General features: G+C 39.3%; 2 protein-coding genes across 2 annotated transcripts; both read right to left on the bottom strand.

Moving 5' to 3' along the window:
- Positions 1-3,176: 3,176 nt before the first annotated feature.
- LOC139335354 (cytosolic sulfotransferase 1-like) lies at positions 3,177-7,074 on the bottom strand. Its single transcript, XM_070968912.1, has 9 exons — positions 7,070-7,074; positions 6,054-6,180; positions 5,829-5,967; positions 5,573-5,701; positions 4,766-4,890; positions 3,856-3,982; positions 3,660-3,757; positions 3,375-3,549; positions 3,177-3,289 (listed from the first exon to the last, which is right to left on the bottom strand). Exons 1-9 carry the CDS (start codon positions 7,072-7,074, stop codon positions 3,177-3,179), a joined length of 1,038 nt encoding a protein of 345 aa, XP_070825013.1.
- A 1,976-nt stretch (positions 7,075-9,050) lies between these two features.
- On the bottom strand, positions 9,051-12,078 carry LOC139334666 (cytosolic sulfotransferase 1-like). The gene is made up of 8 exons (XM_070967709.1): positions 12,055-12,078; positions 11,760-11,898; positions 11,526-11,654; positions 10,622-10,722; positions 9,762-9,888; positions 9,565-9,662; positions 9,263-9,437; positions 9,051-9,163 (listed from the first exon to the last, which is right to left on the bottom strand). The coding sequence occupies exons 1-8, from the start codon at positions 12,076-12,078 to the stop codon at positions 9,051-9,053; spliced, it is 906 nt and encodes a 301-aa protein (XP_070823810.1).
- Positions 12,079-13,952: the final 1,874 nt, after the last annotated feature.

The raw sequence follows: 13,952 nt of genomic DNA, 5'->3' as shown, positions 1-13,952 counted from the left end.
CTCTTCCATAGAGTTGGACTGAGTCTTGATGTTCAGGCAACATCTGACTGAAATACAGAAGGTTCTGGATGCAACCACGCACTGCCATCTGAAATAATTAGCAAATCCAATAATAATCCTAATTTTACAAATTGACATTAGAATTCCTGCCTCTAGTACTTCAGTGTACTGCAGTTCTGCAAGTGGTTTGTCCAAGTGATATTGTTGTACCCTTGCAGAAGCCATTGCTTGACTACTGTGGGTAGGCACAATCACTGCCAAACACTGTACTGTCTCTCTATTCCATAAGCCTGCTTTCAAATATATGACAAAGTGGAGAAGCAGAATGTAATGTGTTATTGAGGCTGGATCACTGTTGATTGGGGTAGCTGTGAAGCATTATGGAAATGATGACTTATGAATGGCTATCATGTTCTTGTCAGAACTCCTGTCCTCTGCCACTCGCTCTCACATGCTCAAACATTCATTTACTGTTGTACAGAAGGCTGTAAGGTCAACCAACAGAAACTGAGATCATGCTGAGGCTGTAATTGTAATTGTAGTTGAGGCCAGAGGACAGACAGAATAAAGCTCTGTCAGTTTCTCACTTTTAGATTGATGGTGAACTATGTTAGGTAGAAAGTTAAAATTAGACATTTGTGTAGTTATATATGCTGTACGTGTTACACAGTGAGAGGCTGCATAGAATGATAGTTATACAGGATCTTGGCATAACTGAAGTTAACTATGGGGTAACACAAGAGCACCATCTGCTGGCTGTTCACTGTAGGTGTCAAAAGTAACAGCTGAACACAAAACACAGTACACATTGAACAAGGCTGAAAACAAGAAATGTGTCTGTACAGTGGGTGCACTCAACCAACGACGTCAGTTTCACCTGTACTGTCCCCCTAGAGAAGAACCTGCGGCTCATTTGCTTCCTCTCTCTCTGCCCCAGTATCATAAAGGCTAAGAAAGAAAGAAAGAAAGAAAGAAAGAAAGAAAGAAAGAAAGAAAGAAAGAAAGAAAGAAAGAAAGAAAAGACTGTATGTGCAACCACGTCATTACCAGACATCTCATCAACAAAACTTTCCACTGGGCCCCTGGAGAGAGCACTGACTTCTGCTAATGTCTGGAACTCGCCATGTTACAGATGTATTTGTAATGTCTATTATATTCTATCCTTATATTTTGTACAATTTGCACAAATGTTGGTAATTTTTCCTTGATATATGTGCTTCTACCATAAGTATGGTTTGTAGCTAAATGACTCTTTGATCTTTATTTTAATTGCACATATTATTGTTATTTGATTGGGAGTCTGCAGAAGGTGTTGATTTTGGAAATTTACTGGAAATACTATAATGTTCCATTGTCTGACTTCCTGCCTGGTTTGATCTGCTTTGTGCAGATTGACGCACTGTCCATCAAAATTAGACTTGGTGCCATGAGAGATGCATGCTTACATTCTAGAGAAAATACAACATGCTGTTGCTTCACATAGGTTTGTAACAGGTATATTTAGGACCCAGTACGACCAGAACACGTGTACAGCTTGTAGCAACTTTAATTTCAGGCGATGGTGAATTGCAGCGCTTGCGCTGTTTTGGGGTTCTAATATGTTCCCTGCTAGTACTTCTTAAGGAGGGAGCAGTCACTTTGTTTTGAGGAATTAGCTAATCCTCATTTCTGTTCTGATTCATTGAGAGCTCCCTCAAATAGCAAAGCCTTTTTTGCAATTTAACTGTTTGACCATTTGCTAGAACTGGTCAATCCTTCAATTACTGTGACCAAGAAAACCACAAAAAACACACAAATTCTTCTGTAAATGCAGTTTTTTTAATGACCAACAAATTGATTCCAAATTGTCATGTGCCCCATATGGGACTGATTTGTAGCAACTAAGAACTACTTTGTTATAACTCAGTAATGTTACGACTAGTGGTTGTCGAACAAGAAAAAATAAGGTGTGAACCCAAAAGTGCAGACTTGACAAAAGATGTTGAGCAAAACGGTTCAAAGTGATTTATTAACAAGGGAAGGCAACCAAAAATCCAGCAGTTCAAAGAGTTCAGAAACACAAAAGGTAAGGCCAGCAAAACCAAAATCCATATACCAAAATGGGAAAACAAGGACCAGGCCAGAATACTCACAGAACCTCAGGAAACAAGAAACCCCACGCAGGGGGAATGATCCCACAAAGACAAAAGAAACACAAAGACTTAAATAGAGGGGAACTAAACAGACAGACACAGGTGGACACAATCACAATCACACAGGTGGGAAACAGGAAGTAATTAAACAAGACACAAGAGGGAAGGCTACCAAAATAAAACAGGAACTAAGGCTATCAAAATAAAACAGGATCCTAACAAGTCAAGAGCTTTTAATGTAAAGTAGAGACATGCCTGTGAATATTCTCATTCATCCAGGAGACATCTCCCACATACATGCTGTCCTTTCATCTCTTCCAAAGAGATTCCAAAATTTAGCCTCTGAAAATAAACAACAAAGCCATTCACACATGGCTCAAGGAGCCTCCCAATGACAAGAATGGGACACTAACGAGGCAGACGACTGTCGTTGACACCCAAGGGTCGCACCCTACCCTGCCTTAATGGGGGATCCTTTGCCTCACAATAGAGTGATACCATCCTTGGTTTTGGGGGTTGGCCTCATTCAGAGGATAAATACTTGAACCCAACACCATTTCATTGGACTAGAGCTGTCCTATCTAGTCTGGTGCGTATGAATTGATGAAGCTTGCTCGGATGAGAGGCGAAACGTCTTCCAAGACAAACTGACAAAGTCCAGTTGCGAACGATTGAATGCCCTGAAGCAATATACAGTAGGATTTTTTCAAGAGCCTTTCACTGTTTGCAACTGTTATTCACAGCATAAATGTTAATTTCCTCAAACTAGTGACATAATGCAAACACAATAGAAGGAGATTCAACATGTCTGGAAAGCTTTGACATTTGCAGTTTTTTGTCATAAAATCACTCAACATCAGTAGAGTAAGAAATGTCCTGCACTGGTAAGATTATATCTTTGTCAATCAAATTTCACATTTTCCACACAACATACAGAACATTGATGTGTATTTTATCAGTTCAGGACTCTTTTTCCTGCACAGCCTAGTGCAAATGAATCATGGAGAAAGGTCTGGCTATGTGTGACTTTGCACAGCTGAGCCTCTAAATTTCAGTGCGAAACTGCAGTGTAGGATCCTTCATCTTCTTCTTGTAGTCTTCATCAAACTCTTCATTCTGGGCCACAGTGAAATGGTTCTTCCAGTCACCGACCTTGCCTGCAGAATCATCATGTGACCATCATTCATGAATTTTAGCTGAAGGTGAAGAATGAATTTTGTCTAATTTCACTGTTCACTGTACCTTTTCTCATGAAGTGAGAAATTTTTAAATCCATTCCTCGGTAAGTTGAGAAGTTCACCATGTCATTCGTTTTCATTTCGTCAAACTGTACTTTGCCTAAAATTGTTTCCTTCTCCTCAGCTGAAGGAGACAAACCAAGAAAGCAGCACAGTTTGTCTATTTCCCGTCCAGTATCCTGGAAGCACAATAGTCAAATACTGTCATCACACAATTACCAACGAGAGCAGAGCTATGGAAAAGCAATGTGAACACATGCACAGACAACCCAAAAAACACATAAATTACCTCAACCAGATCTTCATAGAACATGTAATGGAGTTTTGAATAACTCTGTTTCTTCTTCCACCAGTTGCTCACATGGTCATGCCAGGCTCCACACACCACTAAAGCAAGAGAACAATAAATTAAAGCACTTGAGAAGTGTGGAGGAAATCTGTGCATCTCCACTACAAGCAACTTTGTTATAGTATCTCATACATACTCTTTCCCTCCAAGAATCTCTGGAAGTAACTGTTCCAGTCTCCAGGCTCTGGATGGACAATGGCCATGCGCTCAAAATGGAAATAAGACACCATGATGTCCTTTGCATTGCGCGCTATGTAGATTATCTACACAACAAGAAATCACTGAGAGTATGTGAAGAGGAGTATTGCATGGATCATGAAATACCAAAGTGTTTATGAACAACTGATCATGTTGAAACTTTACAATTCTTTTAATCACAGATACGTTAAAAACTTAAGTTCCATTATGTTTCAGCATTACTTTACATTGTTGTTATGCTGTGTTTAAGGTCTGGTGAGGCTTAGACAAAAAAACTCTTGCTTAGTGTGAGGAAACAACCATGCTTTGACTTAAAATACCTGATCTTGTTGCCACAAACTACGTTACTTTCATACCTAACGTAGGAACATTAATATGATACGTACAAATTTCACTTCACACATCAGTGCTTTCCAGAAAAACGTACGTCTCCTACCCAACTGAACTGAAACATGCTGTTAGTGGTTAATTTCCACAACAACAGCCTTTTTCATAAAGTCAGCTCAATGATATTTCCATATAAATCCCCTTTTTTCCCATTAATACTTTGTAATGTACACTGTCTGAATAAAGCATTTTTACCACATCATGTGTTTTGGGGCACTTTTCATGCATACCTTGTATGTTTTTTTTTATAACTTATCAATATACACCAATCCAAAGAGTAGCCTGAACTAAATAATAACCTTCGACGTACTGTATTATGACCACTGGATGATTTAATTATTAAAATTGCATTTAGTTACTACTATGAGCAGTAAAGCAGTAATTTCCAAATATTGCTGTACATTAATATCATCACCTTTTTCTACGTATTGTGATGTTGAAATGACAGACAAACTACTGACCCTGCAGTTTTGCTCCCAAAAGGACTTTGGTATAAACTGAACCGGGAGATGAGTCTTAATGAGTCGAGGAGAGGTGGAGAGGTTGTCCAACATTTCTGTTCCTCGATAAATCTGTGTCTCTGATCCTGTACAGCATCAAAACAATTTACATGTCAGTGAATTCTACAGTGTGGTAAATACAACGCAGTACAACTACACATCAACTGTTCAGATATGATGGCCAAGATAAATACACCAATTTTTAATAAAGGACCAGGGTGCAAGATTTAGTGGAATCTATGGGCAGAATATGGCAGAAAAAGAATATTAATACTGATGATTTCATTAGTGTATAATCAGCTGAAAATATGAATTGTTGTGTTGTTTGTTACTATAAAATGAGATCTTTATAATGACAGCAAGAGCTGGTCCGCCATGTCGCACTGCCATGTTTCTAAAGTAACCCAACACCGACAAACCAAACACTGGCTCGAAAGAGTAACTTTCACATTTATCGTGACAGTTTCACGGACTCTATAGGTTCTCCTGCATGCTTGGAAAGGGAGAGATGAGGCGAGGGGTAGTCAGTTGGTTGCAATCTGCAACCTCACAGCTAGATGCCCCTGAACCCTACACACTGTCCCTTAAAGTTGTGATATGCTCCCTACCACACAACCTTTAGAATACAACTCAACAATGTGTAACTCCATGTAAACAATTCAATTTGCTGTTTGAAGCAAAAGGCAGAGAATTACCACCATGGAACAGAATAATAAAAGTACATTTGTGGAACATGAAAACTGGTCAGAATGTGGTTGTTAAATCAACCTGGCTCAAATGAAGGGACGGTGACCTCTAAGATAGGCACTTTTAGATAGAGTGGCACAGATGTCAAATGCTCTGAAGATGTCTGACCAAAATACAGTAGCTCAAGGATGTAGCTGAGCCAGGTGTTTCCTAAAAGAAAGACAGAGGAAATAAAAGAGATACAAATCCAATCAAAAGCAGGCACATCCATACACACATCTATTCAAGAGCTACAGTATAAACCAAAAACACATCCTGTTCATGTTTGTGGACTGACCAGCTTTGGGATATGTTGCAATAAGTATATCATCTGGCCTGGCCTGAAAGTTTTGAATGGTCTCCCAGCGTTGTGTGAAATGCTCGATCATTGGGACTCCATGGAAATCAAACAGCTTTGGTCGAGGAGCTAATTCCCCCTAAAAAAGAAAATAAAAAACAAAAATATGTTCATTGTCATCCTTATAGGCCATCCTTAATTACTGAGCACAGATGTCACACTAACCTTGGCCATGGCTGGAACTGCTTCTCCTTGGTGAGACATCTGATGTCTGATGGTAGTGATGATGATGATGAAGATGAAGATGAAGATGAAGATGATGATGATGATGATGATGATGATGATGATGATGCTACTCACAGTTGGTATTCCAGGCTTGGGTCAGTCAGTCTTAAGAGTCAGTTTGGAAATGAACTACTGACAGTCAGAGGTTCTTGCTTTATAGCTCAGTGTTGTCTGTTTTTACGCACATCAGCTGGTTCCACACGTAACAACATTGCAAATTCTACAAATATTCTGTTCCTTTTTGTTGACTTTTCATGTCCTGAAACCTCTTGCCAAATGCCTGAGGGAGATTTACATACTCATACAGGCTATTCAGATATCATGGCAGACTTTTATTTTTGCAGATTAGGAAAATACACAGTGTTACTTCCTTCTAGTTGCACTTGCCACACCATTAATTTCACTTCAGATGATTTCACATTTGCAAGCAGAGAGCAGAGAAGTTGGCTGCAGCTTGAGTTCAGTACTTGGTAATGTCCACCATGAAGGTCAAATCACACAGACACTTGCTGTCACTGAGTTTCCATGACAGCTTTTTCCACAATCTCAATTAATACTTCGAGACAAAATAACAGTTTGGAACAATTTTACTTTGTGAGATGGTAGCAGCACGACTTCACAAATTCTCCGTCTTGTGAAAGCTGCTTGCTGGGCTACCAAACTCATCTGAAACCAGTTAAGCCTATCCAAATGCATTGACCCTTGCAATTAATCCAGTTTAGTATGTCATCTTAAAAAGAAGATACAACAGAATTTGTGTCTCTGATTCTGTGCAGTGTTAAAAGAATGTACATGTCAGTGAATTCTACAGTGCAGCAAATACAACACAGGACAACTACACATCAACTGTTGGATAATAAAGCAAGTAATTAAATCAATGATGGCAAGAAGGAAATATGAAGCGAACAACTCAAACAACAATCTGCCTTCAGAAAAAAACAACATTGCGATGCTACGTCATTGTGACTAGCCAGGCGGTCAGCTAGTCAGCAGCTCAACTAAATTTAGTAACGTAGCTCATTTCCTGCTCCTTCTCATGGATCTGTTGCTGCCGCTCCATCCATCTCTGGCTAATGTTAATTTCATAATAATTGTTACTCCCTGAGGTCAAGTAAATACTACTGACACATTTTTGGGTGAACTAAATGTTAGAGAAATTCTTTTAATTTCCGCCCATTTTGTGTGACCACCTCGTATTGACATTATATTACAATGTCAATTACATGGATTGTGGATTACAGCTGCGTCTCCTGCCATGGCCCTGCCTGACAAACACTACTACTGTTATTACATCCACTGTCTTTGTGATTGCATTTTTGTTTGTCTCTCTCTGACTGCATTTCTGTCTGTCTCTCTCTGTCTGTCTCACTCTCTCTCTCTTGCTCTTCCTCTCTCACCCAACTGGTCGAGGCAGATGGCCGCCCACCCAGAGCCTGGTTCTGCCTGAGGTTTCTGCCTGTTAAAAGGAAGTTTTTCCTTGCCGCTGTCGCCAAGTGCTTGCTCATGAGGGGATTGTTGGGTCTCTGTAGATAAAAGAGCTCGGCCTGTACCAGCTCTATATGGAAAGGGTCCTGAGACAACTTTTGTTGTGATATGGCGCTATACAAATAAAATTGAACTGAAAATTGAAAAATTGAATTAACATGTACAAACTGAGAGCGATCTGAAAAGGAGGATTTAAACCAGCTTGGTGCAGATCCCTTAATGCTAATGAAGTGTTCCAGTCTCTGCAATAGGATATCATGGTCAATGGTGTCGAATGCAGCACTAAGATCTAATAAGAGTACAGAGACAAGTCCTTTATCTGATGCAATTAGAATGTCATTTGTAACTTTAACCAGTACTGTCTCTGTGCTATGATGCACTAACTCCTGATTGGAAATCCTCAAATAAACTATTGTGTAGAAAGTCACACAGCTGATTAGCAACTGCTTTCTCAAGAATTTTAGAGAGAAATGGGTAGTTAGATGCAGGTCTATAGTTGGCTAAAACCCCTGGATCAAGAGTAGGCTTTTTAAGAACAGGTTTTACTACAGCTACTTTAAAGGACTGTGGTACATAACCTGTTGTTAAAGACAGATTGATCATATTTAATAAAGAAGATACAATTAAGTTGTATGTAGTTGTATGTTAAAGTTTCGGAAATTTCCCTTGAATCGGGCGCGGATGTTTGATGCTTCTGTTTTATATACTCCCTACAAATACTTATTAAGCAGGGAACAATCTAATTTCAACTCGGTAAAGAGCTTTTAATATGCACAAGTATTTTTCCAAGAGATTATTGCAGCTATTATACACAACATAAATGTGAATACAGCAAAAATACTTCCCTCTAACTCTTTTCCACAAACCAGTGACATAATGCAGATTCCCTAACACAAGGAAATGAGAAATCCACAAAAACACATAGAAATTCTTCTGTAAAAGCAGGGTTTTTTAATGGCCAACAAATTGATTCCAACATCTCTTGTGCCACAGATAGGACTGATTTGTAACAAGTGAACTACAACTCTACAACTAAAAATCACCCAGCTTTTTTTTTCAATAGCCTTTCACTGATTACAACTGTTATTCACAGCATAAATGTTAATTTAGCAAATACATTTTAATTTAATCATTTCCCACAAACTAGTGACATAATGCAGATTTCCAAACACAATAGAAGGAGGTTCAACATGTCTGGAAAGCTTTGATATTTGCAATGTTTTTTGCAAAACATTGATTGTCATAAAATCACTTAACATCAGTATAGTGAGAAATGTCCTGCACCGGTTAGATAATATCCTTGTCAATCAAATTTAGCATTTAGTCACAACATACAGAACATTGATGTGTATTTTATCAGATGTCACTTCAGGACTCTTTGTAATGCACAGCCCAGTGCTAATGAAGTGTGGAGAAAGGTCTGGCTATGTGTGACTTTGCACAGCTGAGCCTCTAAACTTCAGTGCGAAACTGCAGTGTAGGATCCTTCATCTTCTTCTTGTAGTCTTCATCAAACTCTTCATTCTGGGCCACAGTGAAATGGTTCTTCCAGTCACCGACCTTGCCTGCAGAATCATCATGTGACCATCATTCATGAATTTTAGCTGAAGGTGAAGACTGAATTTTGTCTCATTTCTTGTGTTTTATATCACTGGTCACTGTACCTTTTCTCATGAAGGAAGACTTTTTTAAATCCATCCCTCTGTACTTTGAATGGTTGACCGTGTCATTCGTTTTCATTTTATCGAACTGTACTTTGCCTAAAATTGTTTCCTTCTCCTCAGCTGAAGGAGACAAACCAAGAAAGCAGCACAGTTTGTCTATTTCCCGTCCAGTATCCTGGAAGCACAATGGTCAAATACTGTCATCACATAATTACCAAGAACAGAGCTATGGAAAAGCAATGTGAACAGGGAGAGACTTCAGAATCACAGGCAATCCCCCCCCCCCAAAATAAATAAATTACCTCTACCAGATCTTCATAGAACATGTAATGGAGTTTTGAATAATTCTCTTTCTTCTTCCTCCAGGTGCTCACATGGTCATGCCAGGGTCCAAACACCACTAAAGCAACAGAGCAATAAATTAAAGCACTTGAGGAGTGTGGAGGAAATCTGTGCATCTCCACAACGAGCAATGAGCATCATAGTAATTCATACATACTCTTTCCCTCCATGAATCTCTGGAGGTAACTGTTCCAGTCTCCAGGCTCTGGATGGATCAAAGCCATGCGCTCAAAATGGAAAAAAGACACCACACTGTCCTTTGCATTGCGCGCCATGTAGATTATCTACACAAGAAAACACTGAGAGTATGTGAAGAGGAATATTGCATGAAACACGAAATACTGAAGTGTTTAAGAACAACCGATTGTAAATCAGTACTAGTACTTAGAGGTAGCAGTGCATCCATCATTTTAGCATCATTCAAGAATTCAAGATCTCCAGTCACTCATTTGATAATTCCTGTACCTATAACATAATCCTAATAATTAAACTCGGTCTATCTCCCTGGCTTTAAATTCTCTGGAATACGGTCAATATTTGTCATGTACATATAACTCATTTGCCTTAATGTAGGAACGTCGATATGACAAGTACAAATTTAAGGTATTGGTGCTTTGCAGAAACGTACAATGTGTCCTATCCATTGTAACAGGCTGTTCGTCAGTTCAATAATATTCTCATATAAATCCCTTTTCTTCCATTAATACTTTGTAATCAAACTGCTTAATTGTCTGAATGAAGCATTTTTACTACATTGTGTGTTTTGGGGCACTTTTGATCATGCATACATATGTTTTTTCACAATTTATCAATATACAGCAATGCAAAGAGCAGCCTGAACTAAATAATAACCTTTGATGTACTGTATTATGACCAGTGGATGGTTTAATTATTAAAATAGCAATTTAGTAACCAAAATGAGCAGTAAAGCAGTTAAGTGGTAAATTTACCTTTTTTTTAAAAAAAAAAAATTCGCCTTTTCTATGTATTGTGATGTTGAAATGACAAACTACTGACCCTGCAGTTTTGCTCCCAAAAGGACTTTGGTATAAACTGAACCGGGAGATGAGTCTTAATGAGTCGAGGAGAGGTGGAGAGGTTGTCCAACATTTCTGTTCCTCGATAAATCTGTGTCTCTGATCCTGTACAGCATCAAAACAATTTACATGTCAGTGAATTCTACAGTGTGGTAAATACAACGCAGTACAACTACACATCAACATCAATAACTCTATGGGCAGAATATGGAAGAAAAAGAATATTAATACTGACGATTTCATTAGTGTATAATCAGCTGAAAATATGAATTGTTGTGTTTCTTGTTTTTTTTTTCACTATAAAATGAGATATAAAACAGACAAACCAAACACTTTGACTTTCGTGTTTTCACAAGTTTCACAGACTCCATAAGCTCTCCTTGGAAAGGAAGAAACGAGACTAATCTCCTCCCCCTTCTCATTTCAGTCCCACCCAGTGACGCAACTCAGAAAGAGGGAGGGGAGAAGGTGTGGAGTGGGTTTGACACAGCCGAGTGAAATTTTCACCAATCGCAGCAGCTCCTCGCCTCACCTTTTAGAACGCCACTGACCAGGCATGGCAAGTTTCGAGGATGACTGAGACCTCACAGGAAAGTGTCCAATGCCCAAACTTCTCCCAGGAGGAGACTGAAGTGCGCCGTGCGCCTGCCTGCGCCGCTCGAGAATACTACTGCGCCGGTGGCGCAGCCTGCGCCGCGCTTGCGGCGGAGTTGAAAATAGAGCCCTAAGGGTGCTCAGCTTGTTGCAATCTGCAGCCTCATTGCGTCATGCCCCTAAACCCTACCCACTGTCTTTCAAGAAGTTCTGGTACACTCCCTACCACACAACATTTAGAACCTTTAGTGGAACATGAAGACTGGTCAGACAGTAGTTGTTACTTCAACCTTGCTGCAGTGAAGGGATGGCGACCTCCAAGTTTGGCACTTTTAGATAGATTGACAGTGATGTCCGATGTTCTGGAGAAGTCTGACCAAAATACAGCAGGTCAAGGATGTAGCTGAGCCAGGTGTTTCCTAAAATAAAAGACAGAGGAAATGAAAAAGATTCCAATCAAACCCTGTCACCTCCATACACACATATATTCAAGAGCTGCAGTATGAAGCAAAACACATCCAGACCAGCTTTGGGATATGTTGCAATAAGTATATCATCTGGCCTGGCCTGAAAGTTTTGAATGTTCTCCCAGTTGTCTGTGAAAATGTTAGTCATTGAGACTCCATGGAAATCAAACAGTTGTGGTCGAGGAGGTAATTCCACCTTGAAAACAAAAACAAAAACAAAAGCATGCAGAACATGCTGGTCATTGTGTTAAAGCAGGGGTGGGGAACCTTTTTCCTATCAAAGGCCATTTAAGATAAAAAAAAAAAAAAAGTTCATTGTCATCCTTATAGGCCATCCTTAATTACTGAGCACAGATGTCACACTAACCTTGGCCATGGCTGGAACTGCTTCTCCTTGGTGAGACATCTGATGTCTGATGGTAGTGATGATGATGATGAAGATGATGATGATGATGCTACTCACAGTTGGTATTCCAGGCTTGGGTCAGTCAGTCTTACACAAATGAGTGGTTGCAATAGTCAGTTTGGAAATGAACTACTGACAGTCAGAGGTTCTTGCTTTATAGCTCAGTTTTGTCAGTTTTTACGCAGCTGGTTCCACACGTAACAACATTGCAAATTCTACAAATATTCTGTTCCTTTTTGTTGACTTTTCATGTCCTGAAACCTCTTGCCAAATGCCTGAGGGAGATTTACATACTCATACAGGCTATTCAGATATCATGGCAGACTTTTATTTTTGCAGATTAGGAAAATACACAGTGTTACCTCCTTCTAGTTGCACTTGCCACACCATTAATTTCACTTCAGATGATTTCACATTTGCAAGCAGAGAGCAGAGAAGTTGGCTGCAGCTTGAGTTCAGTACTTGGTAATGTCCACCATGAAGGTCAAATCACACAGACACTTGCTGTCACTGAGTTTCCATGACAGCTTTTTCCACAATCTCAATTAATACTTCGAGACAAAATAACAGTTTGGAACAATTTTACTTTGTGAGATGGTAGCAGCACGACTTCACAAATTCTCCGTCTTGTGAAAGCTGCTTGCTGGGCTACCAAACTCATCTGAAACCAGTTAAGTCTATCCAAATGCATTAACCCTTGCAATTAATCCAGTTTAGTATGTCATCTTAAAAAGAAGATAAACAAGAAATAGTTTGGAATCCAAAAATAACAGGGAAGGAAAACAGATATGAAATGACAGAAACAACATTATTCACAGTTTGGCCAGGATTCCACCAGGCCGTCTCCATGATGTTGTGTCTGGAAAGCATTTTTATTCCATCTTCCATGTGGCTCCAGAAGCGTTTCTTGCCTTATATTTATCATTTGCTCAAATTTTGCTAATTTGGTCATTTTCTCTTGATGTCTGTGCTTCTACTTTTTTGATTGCTTCAGGCTTCAGGTTGCTTCTTGTTTCAGGTAAATGTTGTTGCTGCATCATGTGATGAAGTTCTTCATCAGTCCTCTGTACTCCTCTGTAAGAAATAGTCTCTACGTGAAAACTGTTCACTGAAATCATACATGTTATATATGAATGATAACTTCCATTTCACCAAAAACGACACTTTATACCTTTTATTGAATTCCTTTAAAGTCTTCACTACACACTATGTATGAGTCTGGATGGACATGGATGTAAATGACACTTGACTGGTTGGCTGAGGCATACAATTGTAAAGCAGCAATTCTAGTTGAACATTGCTCTTCAGTGATTTCATTTGTTTATTGACATTTTGGATTGATTTACTCTCTTGGGGATAATAATGTAGGTAATTTTTGTGTCACTTTTAGTTTGGTTTGGTGTGTGTTTAAATGTGTTTTTATTGAAAGAACTTTGTAATTGTGTTTTCAAAGGTAGTCTATAAGAGAGGTGAGGAGGCCTGGATTGCATAAAAGCATTATGTTTCTGTACACCAGTAAATTTGTTGGGACCCAAAGATGCAGACCAGAGACAGAGATGAGGGAAAAAACATACAATTTATTTTAAATACAATGGGTGTAACGAAAAGCGCACTCATAAGTAGTGGGAGAAATACTAAAGGAGCTCCGACGAAGCGGGTTTGAGGCAAGGCACGCGCTGAAGCAGCAGGTAGACACTGAAACACAGGAGCACACTATTAGTGGCAGAGCAAGAGCAGTTAACATTAGTAAGCTCTCTATGGGAGGAGACAATGAAGCGAAGTACTTACAAGAAGACAAGCAAAGACATTGGCAGGACAATCTTGCAACAGGTAGGAGAGAGCTC

The sequence above is a fragment of the Chaetodon trifascialis genome, chromosome 8 (assembly GCF_039877785.1).
Source record: "Chaetodon trifascialis isolate fChaTrf1 chromosome 8, fChaTrf1.hap1, whole genome shotgun sequence".
NCBI lineage: Eukaryota > Metazoa > Chordata > Actinopteri > Chaetodontiformes > Chaetodontidae > Chaetodon > Chaetodon trifascialis.
Note: the sequence above shows the minus strand (reverse complement) of the source record. Positions and strands in the feature narration are given on the sequence as shown.

Excerpts from the sequence above, each read along its gene's own strand:
- LOC139335354 (XM_070968912.1), bottom strand. Across the intron at positions 3,758-3,855 it reads GAGATTCTTGGAGGGAAAGA|TGGTGTGTGGAGCCTGGCAT; the intron begins GTATGTATGAGA and ends CTCTTGCTTTAG. Across the intron at positions 3,290-3,374 it reads TTCTCACTTCATGAGAAAAG|GCAAGGTCGGTGACTGGAAG; the intron begins GTACAGTGAACA and ends ATGATTCTGCAG.
- LOC139334666 (XM_070967709.1), bottom strand. The coding sequence starts at position 12,078 with ATGGCCAAGGTTAGTGTGACATCT. Across the intron at positions 11,655-11,759 it reads TGCAACATATCCCAAAGCTG|GAAACACCTGGCTCAGCTAC; the intron begins GTCTGGATGTGT and ends CTTTTATTTTAG. Across the intron at positions 9,164-9,262 it reads GTCTTCCTTCATGAGAAAAG|GCAAGGTCGGTGACTGGAAG; the intron begins GTACAGTGACCA and ends ATGATTCTGCAG.